The 20,043-nt window shown below is 32.8% G+C and overlaps 3 protein-coding genes across 6 annotated transcripts; 1 reads left to right on the top strand and 2 right to left on the bottom strand.

Annotated features, from left to right (window-relative positions):
- Positions 1-757: 757 nt before the first annotated feature.
- On the bottom strand, positions 758-6,393 carry Ire1 (serine/threonine-protein kinase/endoribonuclease Ire1). The gene is made up of 14 exons (XM_072907456.1): positions 6,176-6,393; positions 5,757-6,114; positions 5,523-5,640; positions 5,403-5,445; positions 4,813-5,183; positions 4,506-4,710; positions 4,205-4,413; positions 3,734-4,044; positions 3,374-3,531; positions 2,938-3,224; positions 2,553-2,849; positions 2,303-2,475; positions 1,797-1,988; positions 758-1,397 (listed from the first exon to the last, which is right to left on the bottom strand). Exons 2-14 carry the CDS (start codon positions 5,838-5,840, stop codon positions 1,017-1,019), a joined length of 2,829 nt encoding a protein of 942 aa, XP_072763557.1. The 5' UTR covers positions 5,841-6,114; positions 6,176-6,393; the 3' UTR covers positions 758-1,016.
- A 1,209-nt stretch (positions 6,394-7,602) lies between these two features.
- On the top strand, positions 7,603-14,980 carry LOC140674100 (uncharacterized). Of its 2 annotated transcripts, XM_072907453.1 has the most exons (7): positions 7,603-7,887; positions 8,732-10,522; positions 10,706-12,429; positions 12,676-12,964; positions 13,154-13,364; positions 14,160-14,303; positions 14,619-14,980. In XM_072907453.1, exons 2-7 carry the CDS (start codon positions 8,756-8,758, stop codon positions 14,651-14,653), a joined length of 4,170 nt encoding a protein of 1,389 aa, XP_072763554.1. In that variant the 5' UTR covers positions 7,603-7,887; positions 8,732-8,755; the 3' UTR covers positions 14,654-14,980. The 2 variants fall into 2 exon arrangements, with proteins under 2 accessions (XP_072763554.1, XP_072763553.1); XM_072907452.1 differs by lacking the exon at positions 14,619-14,980 and having other exon boundaries at positions 14,160-14,423.
- A 596-nt stretch (positions 14,981-15,576) lies between these two features.
- LOC140673943 (syntaxin-18) lies at positions 15,577-19,743 on the bottom strand. Of its 3 annotated transcripts, XM_072907209.1 has the most exons (4): positions 19,375-19,743; positions 18,824-19,084; positions 18,255-18,475; positions 17,265-17,389 (listed from the first exon to the last, which is right to left on the bottom strand). In XM_072907209.1, the coding sequence occupies exons 1-3, from the start codon at positions 19,700-19,702 to the stop codon at positions 18,303-18,305; spliced, it is 762 nt and encodes a 253-aa protein (XP_072763310.1). In that variant the 5' UTR covers positions 19,703-19,743; the 3' UTR covers positions 17,265-17,389; positions 18,255-18,302. The 3 variants fall into 3 exon arrangements, with proteins under 3 accessions (XP_072763309.1, XP_072763308.1, XP_072763310.1); XM_072907208.1 differs by lacking the exons at positions 18,824-19,084; positions 19,375-19,743 and having other exon boundaries at positions 15,577-17,389; positions 18,255-18,383; XM_072907207.1 differs by lacking the exons at positions 18,255-18,475; positions 18,824-19,084; positions 19,375-19,743 and adding an exon at positions 17,671-17,824 and having other exon boundaries at positions 15,577-17,389.
- Between the last annotated feature and the right edge of the window lie 300 nt (positions 19,744-20,043).

The raw sequence follows: 20,043 nt of genomic DNA, 5'->3' as shown, positions 1-20,043 counted from the left end.
TTCTTCTATTTTCTAATTTTATTTTATGTATAATGTAGAATTTAATATATGAACACACACATACGAGTGCGCGTTCACGCACTTGCTTTCTTTCTCTTTCAAAGTGAGAAGTGAAAAAATATATTATTTTTTCTATTATTTTAAAATAATTATTAATATAATTTTTTAATTAAATAGTTTATTTCTTCTATTTTTTATGAATATTTTATTTAGAATATCTATTTAGGTATTTTAAATCTTCTATATAAATTATTTTGTAACTTACTGCAAACTTTGCTACATGTTCAAATAAATTTTTTTTGCATGTTATTATCTCATGTTTACATCATAGTATAGATTGATACATGTGTCAATAAGTCGTTTTTTAGTTCGGTTTTATTTAATAAGTGAAAATATTATTTAATCTAGATATGTATTACATGTATTAAATTAATATATGTATTCAAATAGATTTTATGTAGAAATAAAGCAAAATTTGAAGTTATTTATTTATAATTCACAAACCCCCCTTCCCTTGAGAAAAAAACTCTTTCCATATTTCAATTTATACTATTGAATGTGCAAAAATTAATTTCTTTCGATATAATGTAAAGAAGAAATTCAACATAATTTCTAATGTCATAATCCAAGATGACTATAGTAACATGGATCAGATTGATATTTTTACCAATATTAACCAATATTTCCATCATATTTCTTTAAAGAAAAAATAAAATCTAAAATAAAAAATTTGAAAATTATAAAAAAGTTGATAAAAAGTAATTCTATAGATTGTGTTAATTCCGTGTTCTTGTAGTAGATTTTTAAATTGATATATATAAATGTTAAAATATGTATATTAATACATACCAATGCACGCCATATCGCCTATGTAAAAAAATCCATAATTCACATGATTCTAATTCTTTTTCTCAATCAAAAGTGAAACTTCGTTTTATTAATCTTATCGAACTATTCACATACACTCGCACTATTTTTCGTCTTTAATTCATTGTGTTTTACTATTTCGAAAAAATTCAATTAGGCAATATCCATGGTGAGGATTCATCTTGTTTCCTCTTCTCCTGTTTTTTTCTTTGACCGCGGTATTTTATTCGATTAGGGCTCCAATCGATGTTATTTGTCTGTCGCATCTTGGTTCGCATTGATTGATTCTCTTTATTAATCTGCTCTATATGTGTGAATTTGGTTAATTCTTGCTCTTCGTAACCGGTCGCAAAAGTATATTGCGAATGATAATACTGTTTCAGAGTCGACTCGTCTCGAAAACTCTGCATCGCGCACCATACGTGACGCAATAAACATGGAAATCTCGACAGCCAATATTCTGTAAACTTTTCAGGAATTTCGCCAAGACTCTCCTGTGCCTTTGGACTTAGTTCTCTATAGTGATGTTTCTAAAAACACAGTAATATTCTAACATTAATAATAAGTAATATTGAAAATTACAATTAGGATATTGATGAAACTATGTTATATTTTTCCTTCACTTATATCTATCTATTAGTCTTGCGAACCACATGTTTCATCTAATTATTTTAAAATCATTACGTTCTTATAACATGTAAGCGATTTTTCACACTATGAAAGAAGAACAAAATTTATTTCATCGAATACGTTGCATTAACAATTTATACAAATGCATATGGTTTTTGCAGTAAATATAAAACAAAACAAATTTCATTAGAGAAAATATTTTTAAAAGTTTTAATTTTTTTATGCTTGTAAGTTTTAACTATTCTTGTCCCAAGGAGCTTTTTAATTGCATAATATTTTTGTATTTATGTTTTTCTCACCTTGTTCCGTAAAGCCCTGAGTAGATCTCTTACGCTATTGCCTCGATAGCTTCTGTATTTTCGCAAGTCTGTTGCAACCTCCAAGTCTATATGCATTCTCCAATCGTCGCGTACCACGCATTCACTGCAAGTTTCTAAGGCTACCAAAGCTGGACTATCAAATTGATCCTTTTCCACTCGATCACTAATATCCTGTCACATATATTATGGTATTAATAATAATAAATAAGAAAATTGATAATTAATATTAAGTATTCTAATTATTTTAAAAAATTAAACTTTTCATAAAATGTATTGTATTAATTGATATCTATAAATAAAAACGATAAATAAACACTACTCAAATAAATTTACATAACTTCTTGCAACTAAATTTTGACATCATAATCTAATATAATTGCAAAACTGGAAGCTTTAAGTTTAAAAAAAAATTATTTTTGGCTATTTTTTATTTGGAATCCAAACAAGAGAAATAAATCTCGAAAATATTAAAACCTTTCACATACCTGGAAAAAACTCAAAATCTCTGCTGAATTCCAGAAGAATGGATAGTTACAAATTGCTGAAGCTGGTGGTCTTTCAGTAGGATTTCTACATATCATTGCCTCGATTAATAACAATGCTAATTCTTTGTCACTCGAAGATATTTCTTTAAGCGCAGTCAGATTAATCTCGCCACCTGCAAAAATAAATAAAACAGATCAAATAAAAAATTGTTAAAATAGAATTTAAAATTCCATTTAAATTCCTACTCACAGAGAATATTAACTTGTCGGCGTAATGGGTCGCCGAAAGGATGCTTGCCGTCAGAGAGAACGTAATAAAAAACACAGCCAAGTGAAAAAATGTCGACTGCGCACGTCGTTCTTTCTCCATTCAACATTTCCGGTGCTATCCAACCATCAGTCCCAGTAATGCCGGATCTCCCCGAAAATGATACGCGGCCAAGCTGAAGTTTCTTGCACAATCCGAAATCCGAAATCATTGCACGTACCTCTCCTCGAGGTCCAGGAACAGAGAGCAACACATTGTGAGGCTTAATGTCTCTGTGGACTATATACAAAGATCATACAAGTTTTAATAAGAATTTAATTGATTACAAAATCGATTTATTCTTGATACGTTACATTTATAGACTCACCAATATCTAAGGAATGTAGATGCGCCAATCCAGAGGTAGCCTGATGCAAAATATTTTTCACAGATATCTTTTCCCTGTTGTAGTTACCTGACACGTAATCTTGCAAAGTGGCTTCAGCTAGTTCCAAAGCAATATATCTGAACATACGATCTTGCTCGGTACAAAAATACCTGACTACATTTGCGTGCGCGTCTGATTCTCTCAGAAGGGCTACTTCTCGATCTGCGACCGTAAAACAATCCGGCAACAGACGTTTCACGGCCACAGCACGGCCGTCAAATTCACCTCTAGATAAAGAAGCAAAAAATAAAAAATCAGATTTTCTGTATTAAAAATTCGTATATACTGACTTTTTTAAAATTTTTTGTATAAACAAGAATAATGTTTAAAACAATCGAGATAAATACTACAAACATATTAAAAATGTAATACATACTTATACACAAATGTTCCATCGCATCCTTTACCGAGAATTTGTCCCGTGTCGAAAATAATTTTTCCCACTTTCATTAAGCTCTCTCCAATAGGTTCCGACATGGCAATCGAGCTGTCTGATTTACCAGAATAACTCGTGCGACTGCTTTCACGTGAAATCTTAACAAACAATGTAATTTAAATTTAATATAGTATGTATATTAATCAAGATAGATTACACATTATCAAAAAATTGAAATTGAGATTAAATTCTGTGTGAAAGATAAAAAATTGAACTGTTCAATCACGTGCTATAATTAGTTTACAAATTGCGATACATATATCAACATTTTCCATTTCTTCAATACATTAAACATCTTACCTGTGATAATTGCTGATGACGCTTATTTTGCACATGCTGACACTTCAATATTAGAATCGTGAATCCTATAAATATGATCAAGAAGAGCAATTTTAAACCATTTTCTTGATTGATCCATTCGGCCGTGCTGTGCACGTTTGATAGAATTCTCTGCAAAGTATGATTGCTTCCTAGTTGAAAAGTATTATTTGATATATTCGCTTGTATGCCGATGGGTAACTTCATGTTGGTGACATTCGATGTTGAAGCGTCCAAAATTATCGGATCGGACCGCCCGGTTATTTGAAGAAGTGGAGTCTGTGGTTTATACCCTACAAGTATAATAATAGTTCAGGTTATAAAAAGTATGAAATCTACACAATACTATAATAATATAATATTGCTTTAATAATGCTTTATTTACTATATATATTTATTTGCTGCAATAATGCTTTACTAATACAATGTATACTGTCATGATTTGCATATTACCTATCATATTCCAACCATCGTCAGCTTTGTCAATATTAGGAATATAAACATGATCCCCTGGCAATTTATTATCAGTATTAATATGTGAAGGTAATAATAAACCCTCTAGCAATGAATTTCCAATGTTGCTCGATATTGTTATGCTTGAGTCGACGAGCGATGGTAACGCGTAGAGACCGTGTTTATGCTTTCCAACAAACAAGGTAGGACTAAAATAAAAAGAAATTATTTTAATTGTAACATTTTTAAGATTTTTTCTTAGACTTAAGAATTTTTTCTTGTTAAATATTCTCTAACTTACAAAAACTGAATATCAAGTTGTTTTGTTGCATAACTATCCAGTGAACAATCATCAATAATTGTAAAAGGAATTGCTTGTAATCCGTCTTTCGTTACAATGTATACTGCTATCACCGGGCTTTTGAGATCTAATTTCCAAAGATTGTTGCCGAACTTATCTAAAGTCACAACACGACCTGTCGAACTTGTGGTATAATGTAAGAAATCTAAAAACAAATTTATGTTATATTATAAAATATCATAAATATATTTATTTAATATTTCATATAAAATAATTTATAAGAGAATTTTTAAAATAAATAACTTACTGTAATTGCTTATTATATCGGGTCTCACTTGCGCAGCAGAGTAATCATAAAATGTTACATTCCACTTTCTGTCTTTTTTTCTGTCAGCCATAACAATATTATATTCCGAGCGACCCACAAAAATAGTATTCTGCATTTCCAAATGGCAAGTATTCTTATTGCCATTGAAACTAAGCTGTTCTCTTTGACCAGTTGTTAAATCAATGCTAAACCAAGTGTCTATTTTTTTGCCAGTGTAGTAGATACCTTCGCTGCTTCTACAAGGACTATTGGTTACCAACTCAGGAATGGTGAATGGCAGCTTTTTTAGCTCTGAATCTTTGCCAAACAGATAGAGGGAACCATCTCTGGGGTCTGGCAGAAACGTTGGTCTAGAAATAAAAAATAATTAATAATAATTCAGTGTATTATTTAACATACAAGACATAGTAACTATAGATTTATTAATATTTAACAAATGTGATAAAACTGTAATTATATTTTGCAAAAGTAATTGTAAAATATTACTGACATCCAATTTTATATTATTATATATAATATATTTAATATAATATATAATTATATACATATATAAAAAAAAGGAGACATACGTAGGAGGTTTTGATATATCAATAGGCACTTTGACTACTGGTTCTGAAACATGATGAACCATAGTTCATAGATATATAGAAAAAAAACAATTTTCTAATAAAATTAAACAAAATAATTACCATTGTTTTGTTCCCAAAATTTATACCCCGATTGTTGATTAACACCAACAAGCGATCCTCCAAGAGTTGAAAATACAAGAATATTATCCTTTTCTGTTACCAGTTCGGTAGAAAAACTCTAATAATAAATATTTAAATCAAATTTTAATTGTATAAGCAAATAACTATACTAACTATAGTAGCCTCTTTATAATTTAAAATATGCAATATATTCTAAATAATTATATTACGTACATCTACCATTTGCTGTCTTGCAAAGAATGCAAATATTATGAGAATAACAAGCATTATTAGCTGAATTGTCATCCACATTTGCATTGGAAAAAATATTTATGAAATATGTATGAACATCATTGATTGTACAAAATATAAATATAAAATTCCTCCTGCCACAAGTTTAACTCTATCCAATAATAATCACAATGCATCAGTATTTCCTTTAGTACTTGATAGATATATCATTACAATTATTATACATAATTTGCTCCGAAATACGAAAGAAGAGGTGGGAATCACATTCTTGTGTAAATATCCATTTTATATGCTTTTATTTGAGATAAAAACACAGAGTTGTTGCACAAACGACATCATCCTATAAAAATAATTGTATAAAAGACACTTTTATGTTTTGTTACCATAATGATTGCATGTACCTGAAGCGAAGGTAAAATCATCATAATAAATGAATATTTTATTCATCTCTCAGCGAAAACTCTCTCAATCTCCAAGAGATCCAATTAATGGAAGCTGTCTTAGAAACTCAGTTCAGAGAAACATATACAAAATATAATACGCAAATACAATACATGGAATCTTTCATATAGACACGTGTCTCATCACATACATTTATGCGTATATCATCCATTGACCATAGACTATAAACTGATTAATAGACAATGGGCGCGTTCGGGGAGATACTATTAGCGCTAACAGCGTCGTTCTATCTTTATTCAACTTTAAACGTCATTCTCTCGAAGACAGACTCTGATTGGTGCATTGCCGTCTAGACAAAGATAACATGAATCGGGTTTTCTGTCCTTTTTTTCTCATCTTATACATGGTGAAAATAAAGTACGTCTTCAATAAGCTTTAATAAACTAAAATAACAATCAAATAATGTATAATACAAATAATTTATATCATAATTATGTGATAGAATATTAAGAAAGAAAATAATTCATAAAAATATATTTTATTCAAAATATATAACCATGTTTATAATTATATTTAGATTTTCTGATAGACGTCTATTTTACGAGTTTCTTTTTATCTCGTAAAGGAAATCTATAAAATATTTAATAATATATTAGATTATTAGTATTATAATTTGTCTTAAAATATAAACAATTACATGATTTAATCTTTTATATATGCATATTTTCATATTTTCAAGAAAAATATTTTTCAAATCCGAATTGACAACGTTTTAATTTGTCATTTTTCATGGCGTATGAAAAAAATTTTTGACATATATAAATATTAATATATACATATATAATTTATTAATATGCAAATATATTTGTTTAACGTGTAGTATGTGATGTTACTTGTTGGTTGCCAAATATTTCCGCAATCTTTAAAGATTATTAATTAATACTACAATTTTCCACCATAATTATTTATTATTATTGAGATTATTTATATTTACGTTCGCACGATGCGCATAACATAGTACCCTAACTTTACATAAATTGTATATTTTGGAAAGAGAGAACTCTACTCTGATGTTGCTCTCTCTTTCAAGACGGGTCACGTGACCCAAGAACAATAGCTGCGCTCATTCCGGTTAGGATATAGTTCAACGGATTGGTGGATCTGATGCAACGATCCACCAATCTGATTTGTATGAGAAATTTAGATGATGCTATTGAGTAACTTACTTATTTCGCGCATGCGCACTCCGTTTTGACGACATAAAATCAAAAGAGCTATTGGATAATATACCGTCACACGATTGGCTGTCAAATGGTAACATTTTCGGGACTTGAAAAATTCTCTATTCAACAGCCAATTACTTTCGTCCGTCGTTGTTTTCTTACCGGAAAAGCTGTTTCAACGTTTTGCACGACGGGCGACGAACGGAGGACGGGGGAAAGGGAAGCGGCATCTCGGAGCGCGGTTACTTCACGAGCAACCGGCTTCTTCGATGTGTTTTTGCGCGCGGAACCATTCCGTCTCTGTCGGCGCGGCGTGGAAAGTTTGGGGAAATTAACCGGAACGTGTCGCCGACTCCCGTGGTGGACCAGCGAGACGTGGGGATCGCTCGTATATAGGTGATAGATACAAATGCGTTGTTCGGATCCGAGGACGTAAGGTAGGATAGGACCCGGTCGGAAGGGACGCGACGCCAAGTATAAGTCTCTCGGTGAGTATCTCTCGCACGCCTTCCCATCCCGTCATCCGGAGCCAGCCGCTCCCGACGTAACCCCCTTTGTCGCCATTATAACTACGTACCGCACGCGAGATTCGCTAATTCATCGTTCAATCGTGTGTATGTTCATTCGTACGCTCTTATCTCTTATCGCGAGGCACGCTCCTTAAATATAAGTACACGTGCAACGTATAGGTGTATACGTTTTACAATCGCAGATTTTATTAATGTGACAGAACTGATTTAATGCGGACACGTGGTTGTATTCGAGTTTTGTAATTGCCATTCTTAGCAATTTTTATTGAACATTTCTGCCAATTTTTTTAGTGACTTTATTTGTTGTAAATATCAAAGTTTTAATAAATTACTGAGAAATTAAAATTTTATATTTAAATATTTATAATTAAAATTTTAATTTAAAATTTTATATATTTTTTTCTGCCAATTTTTTTAGTGAGTTTATTTTTTATAAATATCAACATTTTAATAAATTACTGAGAAATTAAAATTTTAATTTAAAATTTTATATATATTTTTTTTTATACGCGAACATATTTTGACGAAGAAGCGCGAAGGATTAATTGTGATATTGGACAAAATTTTTTTATAAAATAATTTTTGATAATTATCAATTAAATAAAATAAATTAATTATTTAAATAACGCTTTTTCAGAATAATGTGGATATTTATGTTCTTGGAGGAATAAGTGCTTAAAAATATTTTTATCCTTATATATAAATAATATTTATATCAATAATGCAATATATCTATATCGATATCAAAATCACAGTCTATTGACAGAAAAAATATAATAACACCAATTAATTTTATTTCTAGAATGCGTATAACAATCTATCGATAATGTCGAATCCAGAGGAAATGGACAGCTGTGTGCCAGATACACAAGAGACTTGTAAAAATTCCAATGAGGATTCTGAAAGGAAAATTTTCAACGAAAACCAACACGCAAGCTGGAATGAAAGCCAAGATTTTCATCTAATTGTTGAAGATGAGAGCATGACAGAAAAAACAAAGCTCTCTATGGAGGCTGAAGACGCTAATCATCAAGATTCTGCTGGACAATCGAATCTACAGCAGATTCCAGACACGTCACAAACAGATGATAAAGTAGTGGCCACAAATGATAAAGAAGTAAAAAATATCGGAGATGAAAAAGTAATGGAAAGCGAGAGTGTAGGGAATGTATTCAGTGATGTGAATGATTCGGAGAAGAAAGATGAACTTTCTGACGAAGACGAAATCATTCAAGCTACACCTCCGCAAAATCACTCGCCATCTAGGAAAGCTGTCAGCAATATTGATGCTACGAATTTGAAACGTAGAGCTGAGCCCATCGACGAACTACCTTCTAAAATCGCTAGAACGGTCTCTATGGAAGATATAGTGGATTCTGAGAAACGATTGGAGAATGAGGAAGAAGAGAGTCGTCAATCTGACGAATCTGATGACTCCTATCAAGACTTATTCAAAAATATCGACAAGCACGTCGTAATAGAGGAGACTCAGGATCCAACCAATCAAGAATTTACTCAAAACTCTTTGTCGAGTCCCTTTGAATGTACAACAACTAATGATGATAAGGCACAGGCCCCTCATCAGTCCGAACAAGCAAATCAACAAGAGGAAGTCTTCTCCGAGAAACGTTGCAGTATGGAGAAGGACGAAAATCTGAATGTTTCCGCGAAACTGACCGACGTCAGCGCCAATGACAGCATTGTCGTCAACGTAAATTCCATAAACGAAAGTGACTCACAAGTGGAAGACAAAGGAATGGAAGATTTGCCGATTGAAGCGAATAGGAACGTTGATTCGACGGCTGCCGAGAAATTTGTCGTTGAAACGTTAGACGAAACGGATAAATCGGTAGAAGTAAAGGATACCGAAATAATTTTTGACGAAGATAATAAAATTGAGCACGCAAATTGCATCGAGAAAACCGACAATAATGATGAAAAAACCTCATCTTCTCAGATCAAACTTCGCACCAGCATAGAAGTGATATACGAAGAAGGTGCGAATCAAACTGCTAATAACGATGAAAATAAATCAAAGGAAGTGGTGGAGATCGACGAAGACGAAGGCGACAAAATTGTGGACTCGTCAACCGAAGTGATATACGACGGCAAAAAAAACAAACCGGAGCCGGAAGTCGTCGAAATCGTCGACGACTCGCGAGATGATAGCGAGAGGACTCATCCAGGACGAATCTTGAATTCTGGAGAGGGCTCTGAGATACAATCCGTGGAAAAGAGTAGCATCGATTTCAGCTACAAGTCTACAGAGAGCGTGAAAGAGTCGTGGGATTCGAGACCACTAACGTCAGACGATAGGATGGTAAACGGTAGCCTCGAATCCAAGAAGACCGATAACGATGGAACTCTGAGCATGGAATCGGATGCGTTCTCCGGGTGTGATGGGTCAATCTTTACGAAACCTGACAACGTAGACAATGTGAAAAAGCAAGATAACGTCAAGAGTAATTCCTTCGTGTTCAGGGATCCGGACAATATTGAGCTGATTAATATAAGTGACAATGATACGCCCAATGCGGAAGAGAAAAAAAAATCTGATCCAATTCACAACACTGCGTCGACCAAAACCGTGCAGGTACAAACATAATAGATACTTTGTCTTCCTGCATCTTTTCTATCATATAAAAAGATTCACAAATTAATTTAAATATAAAGAAAGTTATAGAGAATATTGGTTAGATAAAAAAGATATGTGTAAATTATATTTATTATAATTATATAATTTTATAATTATATTATTATATATATATTATTACAGGTGGAGCGAGAGATTGGTATGTATGTCAAACTGAAGTGCGTGATTCACATGGACGAAAACACGAAAGAACATGTGAACAAGGAACTGACGGCGGTGAATTGCGAGCCCGTGATAATCGAGTCTACAAGTAGGCAAAAGAACGAGGACAGTCAGTCTTCATTGGCGGACATCTCCGACAACAAGGATTCACCACCTTGTTCCGTCAATAGCAATCCCCAATTATACCAACTGAACCCTTCCCGACTGTCTATAATGTCATCCATCAGCTCATCGAGCTCGGCGTCCAGCGCCGCTGCTCTAGCCGCGAAAATTGCTCTAAAGGCACATTACCCGATGGGACCAATGAGATACGTGAAGAAGTCTTCTCACGAATCGTTACTGACAGACAAGCTGGTATTGGACGAAATTTACGATCGCGTGACGCGCGAGTGGAAAAATCACCACTTGATGACCGCGACGATCCTGAGTTACGCGAACTCTGAGCTTGGTGCGACGAATATCAGCAACATCGAGCTGGATCATCGTAATCCTCACTTGAGAGATAACTTTGTGCGTTCATCGACGCCGGAAGAAACCGCCGTGATTGATGCAAAACTCGAGTTAACTACCACGCCGAAGAACACGAAGAAGGGAAAGGCTGTGAAAAGACAGAGGGGCAAAGTGACGAGATCAAACGTCATGCAGACCAACGGCAATGAGGACATGGTGAATATAAATACCGAGCCGACTCTGCACGCTTCCTTCGTCACGGAGACCGACACACCGTCCAGGAAGAAGAGCAGATTAGAAAGTACGGAGAATAAATTGGACACGGACGGCCTGGCGAATTCGTCGCTGCAAAACGATCCGGCCGACGAACTGGTCGGTAAAAGCGTATTTGCCAAATGGTCGGACAAAAATTATTATCCTGGCGTGGTGAGCGATCGACTCAAGACCAAATACAAAGTGAATTTTTACGACGGTAAGAGCAAGACACTCATACCGGAGTTTGTGATACCAATACCAAAGATTCTGAGGGAGGGTCTGTCCGTGTACGCGACTACAAAGACCAACGATTACGGCTCTTGCGGCATCATCATCGACTCCCATACGTCGACCTCGACGATAAACAAAGGCGAGGATAACAGCGATACGTATTACACGGTAGAGACCGACGATGGTGAGCGATTGCGCGTGCAGGTACGAGATATTTTCCTCTCGAACGATCAGGCGCAGGTACTAAAAGAGGAGGTGGAATCCTTGGACAAGGGCTCTCTGCCGAGCACGCCAAAAGCGCTCGGCCAGGTGACGCTTGACAACTTGGTGGATGGCAAACGACGTTCCAAGCGAATTGGCACGCCCGTCTTCTCGACTCCTAAGTCTAGGGATAGTGGAATAAGCAGTTCGACAAGCAAGACCAGATCTTCGAAACCTTCTGTGTCCGGTATGTCCAGATTAAAGGACACGTCGGAGAACGAGGGCATGTCGAGCGACTCGAATGTTGGATCGGCTCAGGTCGAGGACGAGTACGTTCTAAGAGGTGTACAGAGGGAGATCATCGGCACGCCGTGCGAGCAGATTGTAAAGGGTCCACAAAACAGAATTAAAGGCAAGTCGCGTAACAAGAAGAAGATAGAAGATCCACAGATCATCGCCACACTTGGTCCGATCCCACCGGCGAACTCCACCATTTTCAAAGACAAATCGTTCATCCTCACTTGCGTAGACGTGAAAATGTGTGAGAGGTATTTTCTTTCATTTATTTAATTTCACAGTTTTAAGAGAATTCTGAAAATAAAAGAAAAATATTAGTTAAAAATAGGTTTGATATTAAATAAAATAAAATAATATTCTTTTAAAATAGAGCTTTATTCGCCTTCTTTTCATATTTCTTCGTCTTTTAATTAAAATTTATACCATCATTAGTATATTATTACATTAAATTTTCTTTTACTATATAATAGCCATTAAATTATTCTATTTTATTTTAGATTTAAAGAACCCGCATCGAGTATAGAAATAGAAGTTTCCGACACAGAAGTCGAGACCGAGAACGAGGAGGAATGGAATGAGCGACCATTCGTACGCGATAGGCTACACGCGCAGATCCTGGCGGGCGGCGGTAAGATTTACGAGAACTTCGATCAGATACCAAGGGAAGAGTATAAAAATACGACACTTATCACAAACGTACCGAACACGACGGCAAAAAGCGTTCTGTGCCTATCGGTTGGCATCCCCATGTGCAATCACAGATGGATCATTAGATGCTGTTCAGAAGTAAGTTGACATTTCTTGTTCCACAATGATTATTTAATTGTGCATGTCGGATATTTCGTATTTTTTTACGTTTATTATATATATATATATATATTCGTTTCATAATATTTTTCTTACTATAATTTCTTCATTGTAATTTGTTACATTTATCATAATTTTATTTTTATCATTACAAATGTCTGTTTTTAGGGAAAGAGAGTAACACAAGGGGAGGAAGAGCTTCCAACTGGTTGGAGTTTACAGAAAAAGAAGTATGTAGAAAGGTTCGAAGCCAAGGATAAGCCGTTGTCGGAGACCATCGTAATAATTCCCAATTTAGTATCTGATAGTTGGTTTGTCACATTCTGGCGGCAAGTTTGCGACAACGCGGGCGCGGTAGTCATAATCGTCGATGACTTAGGTATTCTATTTTTCTTTTTATTACCGATGCTATAAATTATATATATTATAGATTTATGAAAATTAAAATACAAAAACAGATAACAGATAGCGAGAAAATAAGAGCTAAGAAAAAAATTGACGCAAATAATTGACTTAAAAAATGAAATTTAATAATTTATAACGTTTCAGTCCTTTTTTTAGATTATTTTCAGCAACTGTTAAATTAATAAAAGAAATTATGTCATATAAAAAAAAATAAAGTTATACAGCTATGTATTAAAAAATACTTATATAGAATTAAAATATATTCTAGTATTCAGGAGTCTTTAGTAATTCTAACATCAAGTATGGCAAGTCTTTTATCAGTTCTAGTTGGTAGAAAAGATATATAAGAGCGAATTTAATCACGGATTTGATATTATTCTTCAATGATTAAATATTGTTGTAAGATATTCTTGTGCAATATTAAGATAAATTGAAAAGGCCAAGGTTGAAAATAAAGGAAGAATAATAAAAAGGAGGAGACTCTAACAAATCGCATGACTGCAAAATGCTAAAAAAATCTTTGGTCAATTTGACAGTTAAAAATCTGAAAAGACCATAACGTTATTAAATTTATTTTTTGAACATAATTTTTTGCATCCTGTTTTCTACATCTGTCTCTTATTTAGCCCCTACACTTTATCCGGTTTTTATATTTGCTTAGTAGAACTTTACATATATACATATTGTTTTTTGTAAAATTTTTTTAAACACAACTCTTTTAGTCGATTACAATATTTATACAAGTACTTATTGAATTGTATTTTTTTAGGAGCTATGGAAACAATGGATTTCGCCAGTAGGAATAAAATAGTTCTGTCTAATCGGAAATGCCCATCGTGGGCTGTGAACAGAGCAAATCAATTACAAATTCCAATAGTGTCGACTACGTGGGTGATTCAGTGCTTAATTGAAGGTAAAACTTGCCAACATGATCAGCATCCACGTTACAAATACAATTACATATTACATTAAGAAAACTGCTTAATTTATTGTTTTATCCTATATTATATATCCCATATTATGTTCATATAAAAACTAGATTTTTTCTTTTCTCATTTTAAAAAATTTACCTTTATCTCGCACAAAGCCCGTGAAACATACGATACTATTTAATCTGCTTAATTGTTAATAAACTGGACTTATATATTTACTACCGTGTGGGTAGCATTGCTGGCACTGCTGTTAACTATTGCTGGTTTGGTTTCATATGTATCTTGATTCGTTCTAGTAATAAGCCAGCATAAGACCATGCAAGAAAAATAGCACTTATTCTATCGCGAAAATTCAGCAGATCAGTCAACAGGAGACATACAATTTCTAGTCTAGCAGACAGCAGATTGCCAGGATAGGCGCATGCAAACAATTCAGCAGATAAAATCGTGTGCCACAGGCTTAAGACGTAAAACAACTTAGTGCGATCATGAATTACAAGGTTTTTCAGTTTTATTTTTTTACATATTTCTACTATTGTTTTTAATTCAATAATAATATATTACACGGAAATTGTCGTTTTATTTCTATCATAATTTTCTAAAGAAATCACGGATGCAGCAATCTATATTCTTTCTGTTCTTACTATTGTATATTTGATGTAATATTATTACTCATTTGATATGATATTTTATTATGCGATATCAAATAGTAAAAATTTATATGTATTTATATATATAATATATAATAATTATATATTATATACATATATGAATATATATATATATATATATATATATATATATATATATATATATATATATATATAAAATTTTACTTTATTTGTATCACAACAAAATATATCAAATGAGCAATATATGTATATATATTTTATTTTATATATATATTATATATATATAATAAAATATACAATATATAAATGTATTTATAAATAAAAAAAATATACATAATGTAGTAAGTCCAGCGTTTTGAAAGTATTCAAAATAACTGTGTGATTACGTTTATACTTGGTAAAAATAGAAAAAACGCGGGAGTGATTTCAATCAGAATGGGCAAACGACAATTTCACATTACTTCAGTAAACACATATATCAAATTCTTACCCGCTTTCTATTAATTTTTACAAATATAAACATCTATTTTATATGTGATATAATTTGCCTGTTAACTATCGATTATGTCATTTAATCAATTTAATTATTTTTTTTATAAAAAGTGAAAGATTTTTTTACATGTACCTTTAGAAACATATACACATATGCTGATTGATAATTATTAGAATTAATTTTTCCATAGAGCAATATATACGATTTTGTTTCTCTAGTAATTATCAACCAGCAGTAAACGGCTGACAAAATACAAAATTGAATTAACGAACGATAGAGAAAGTGTATGTATATGTTGTGTGTGCATTATGTAAAGGTGCGCGTGTACATAAGTAAATATATATATATATTATACAAATTTTATTACTCATAAGTTAATTGTAGCTTATGTACAATGATGTCTGAGGAGATAAAATATAGCAACACATATTTTGGGAGACGTTCTTCTTTCTTTTTGTCCTTCTATCTTTCCACACTCGTTCCTTTTTTTGTTACACTTACAAAAAGATAATTACTGCGAATTGGTACAATCCATAAAATTTAATATACATTATTAATTACATAATATAATATTGTTAGTCTGTAATTATTTTTAATTAGTGAATTACAGTCAAAACTGCTCATTTCATGGGGAACAGATTTAAATATGCGAATATGAGATTTTTTTAAATGCAGTTGAAATTTTGGCCGCAAATACTTTGGAATTTTCTGGTCGTGAATAAAAAAAGTAGCTACAAATTTTTATTCGAATAGGGAGCTCTGATTGTAATCCACTAATTAAAAATAATTACAGATTAAAATAATTTGAAGATTTACGTTTTATGGATTGTACTGAATATTCCTTCTAATTATCCTTCTCTCCCTCTCATGTAGTAGCAATTAAGATTAATTAAATCTTATGGATTATACCAATCGAGGAACAGTAGCGAAAACGACATTACCAGAAGGAAGAAGAGGATCCACACCCTGAGACCAGCATTCCGTTGGATCGCTTGTCGAATCTGCTCGTTGGCCTCCTTTACATTCTCCGTGGATCCGACTACCGTCGTCATCAACCTGTCCAGATCCTTGTCTTGATCCAGAACCTTCTCCGTAAAGATCTCCTGAAGCTCGGCAATGTGAACCACTTTGCTCTCGATTTGTTTAACTTCCTCTGCCACATTGTTCAGTTCATTGTACAACTGCTCGTTCTCCGATTCGAACATCTGGATGTCTTCAGCTGATGGTTCTTCTTCATACGTCAACGTATTAACATCCTCGTTTATCTCCTGTATCTTCATCGGACTCGATTCGGTCGAATGACTTTTAGTCTCGCGATCGTCCGTGGATCTCTCTGTCGCATTCAATGCCGATTTCCTCATGTCCGGCCGATCGGGCTTAGGATCCGCCTGTAGCTTGGCAATCTTCTGCATCTCCACAGCCCTCTTGACCCGCATAGCCTTCTGCTCCGAGTATATATGACAGACGTTCTTCAGATAATCCTCTATCAGCAGCAGCATAATCTCGCGGTGCTCGACGTTCTGCCGGGACAGGTCTTCCGCGGACGTCGCGATCTCCCTCCTGAGGTCCTTGACCAGCTGCGAGCACGTGCTCATTATCTGCTGTCCCCCAATGTCGATCTCGTCGCGTTCCGCGTCCGTCATACGCGGTGCGGATGACAGGTAGCTAGAGAAGTTTAGGTAGGCTTTACGATTCTCCAGCAGAAGCTCGCGCAGCTTCGAGATCTGGACGACGACCGCGTGCGCCTTCAGGCAGAAGGTACTCTTGGCGGCCGCTCTCCTCGCCGGCGTGCTCGTCGGGGTACCGAGCTCTTTGTTGCGAGAGTCCACCGTTCTCACGGTGGCCTTGAATAACGCGCTCACATCCATAATTTTCGATATTGAAATACTGTTCTAGAGGAGCTTTCGTCGAACCTTCTTGCCGGCGTGAATATCAATTCGTTCTACGAACATTGAAACATACATCTGACATGTTGAGAGAGAACAAATACGAAAAAACATGCGCGTCTGTATTTATATTTATTTTTTCTGAAATTAAGAGTTCAAAAATGTAAACACGGAAAACGATGAAACGTAACCGAAAAAATTTCTCGTAACGTCACTTCCCACTTTCACTCGTTGTATTCCGAAATTATGATTGTAATATGTATTTCTTGCAATTATGATGCAATAAGCTCCATTCTCTTATAAAATAAATTAATGAAATAACCATATAATCACGAACATATGTATAATTGTCAGTTGTGTAAACACCATGAACATCTGTCATCAGTCATCACATGTGGATACAAAAGTTAGGTTATGTCTCCAACTTTCCTTCCAATTTCCAATGGGGAAGGAAGAGACAAATTCTGAACTAGTGTAACCAGTTCAGCTAAAAAGAACAAATCTAATATCTATATATATATATATATATATATATATATATATATATATATATATTTATAATATTAAATATTATAAATACAAGAAAAGCAAATACGTTCAGATAAATCATAAACAATGATATACAAGATGTGTCACTTGCTTAAAAAAACATTACTAAAATTTATAAGTTTTAATTTTCGAAAATTTATCTCTTTTGGATTTGACACAACATAAAATATTAATATTCATTATATTTAAAAATAGTTATATATTTTAAAATAAATATATTTAAAATATGTTTGAAAATATTTAAAAATTAGTTATATATTTTGTAGAACTAAAATTATAGGAAATCATTTGATGTTTCGATAATGTAATATAAATTTCATAATTATAGAGATACAATTAATAAAATTATTAATTTCAACATTTTTTATTCACCTTATTTATCTTATAGAGCTTATATCTATACTATATACAGATAAATCATCAAACATTGTCAGCTGGTTGAAGATTAGCCAAGAAGGCATTATATTTGTCCATAATATTTAATTCCTGAAACTCGTTAGTCTTATCATCGTATTGCGAACCAACTGTCCACAAAGTCTCTAAATCATAATGCTCTCTTGCAGAATGAGAAAAGATATGTAGAGCGATGTTTCCTACAACACATAATGATATACATAACTTATTTTAATAATTAATTTTAATTAATAATTTTAATAATTTAAAAGATTAACAAATTTATATAAGCTTTCTTGAATCTGCAGTTATGTTTATTGCTTATGTATTTTATTTTGATCCTAATGCAATTAAGTATCTTTAAAATTTTTTTCACTATATTTTTTCATTACATAAATGTGTAAATTTAATTTTTGTCATCAAAAGTATATTTTTCAAATTAATATAAATCTAAGAAAATATAAATTAGATTTGAATTTAAAAAATTTAAGAGATTTACAAATATGCTGATATATTATATTTTTCAATTTAGAAAGAAATTTATCTACCTAAATCTAGAGCTATCCAATCGTTCGAATCCTTTCCTTCAATTTTGGGTATCAAATCGGTCTGATGCCTCTTTAGTTTGTAAACTTTGCGTACAAAGGTTGCAAGAGAATTCATGTGCTTTTGTGACTTTGCAGTTACCACAACGATGTAGTCCACATAAGCATATTCCTTTGGCACTGTAGCGACAAAGATGTTCTTTACCTTGTCTCTTTTCATCAGTGCAACGAGGTCTTCAATATCATATACACCAGTAGTACCATCTGACACATATATAAATTTCATTATTATTATTATTATTGTATTCATTATATTGTTAATATACTTGTTATATTATTATCAAATTTTATTATATTTATTATTCTTTGCAATAAATATATATTCATTATCAATATACCTATATTATATTTTATTAAAATATTATTTTAATATTTTATGATATAAATAATAATTATAAATATAAAATTATTAATTATTATCAATTATTTGAAAAATTCCCTAATTTTAACATATATATTATCACATAACCTCTTTAGAGGTTATTTGCACTCACGGCTTAAATTTATATCGGTGTAAGGATCATGAATCTCCTGTTGAGCGCTTATTTCCTCGAGGTTGATCTTCTGCAACTCCTCGCTCACGTCGAGAATAACATCCGCTTCCTCATCGTGGAAGGTCTTATATTTCGTTTTGACAGCGGTCAGGTTATCATCGTCACCTTTAAACGCATCATCGTCACCAGGTTTCCTGTTCGGCTTACTCGAGAACTGCCTTGTCAGTTTCAATTGCGAGTACGTTAATATTTGCGTACGATTACCGCTGAGAGATTCGCGGGATATTCGTCGGGCGCGAAGTAAATTCCTCAGAATGCATACGCGCATCTTGAATTTATCGACACCCCGAATTGTGATCAGAAAGTAAATTTAGGTCGCTACGCTGTCACAAAATTTATTCGTGCAATTTTATATATATATATATATATATTTAAAAATAAATATATGTATATATAAAAAAAATATATATATATGTAAGAAATTTACATACATTATATAAATTTTATATATTTAAAAAATATATGCTTTTTATATAAAAAAAATATGAGTTTTATTTAATTTTTTTGATATATTATTTTTACAGAAAGAGTAGACCTAAGATACTTCTTAAATAGTTTACTTTGTTTTTGAATATTTTTTAATTTAAAATATTTAAAAAGAAATATATA

Source organism: Anoplolepis gracilipes, chromosome 15, assembly GCF_047496725.1.
Source record: "Anoplolepis gracilipes chromosome 15, ASM4749672v1, whole genome shotgun sequence".
NCBI lineage: Eukaryota > Metazoa > Arthropoda > Insecta > Hymenoptera > Formicidae > Anoplolepis > Anoplolepis gracilipes.
The sequence above is the reverse complement of the archived record's forward strand: the minus strand, read 5'-3'. Positions and strand labels throughout refer to the sequence as shown.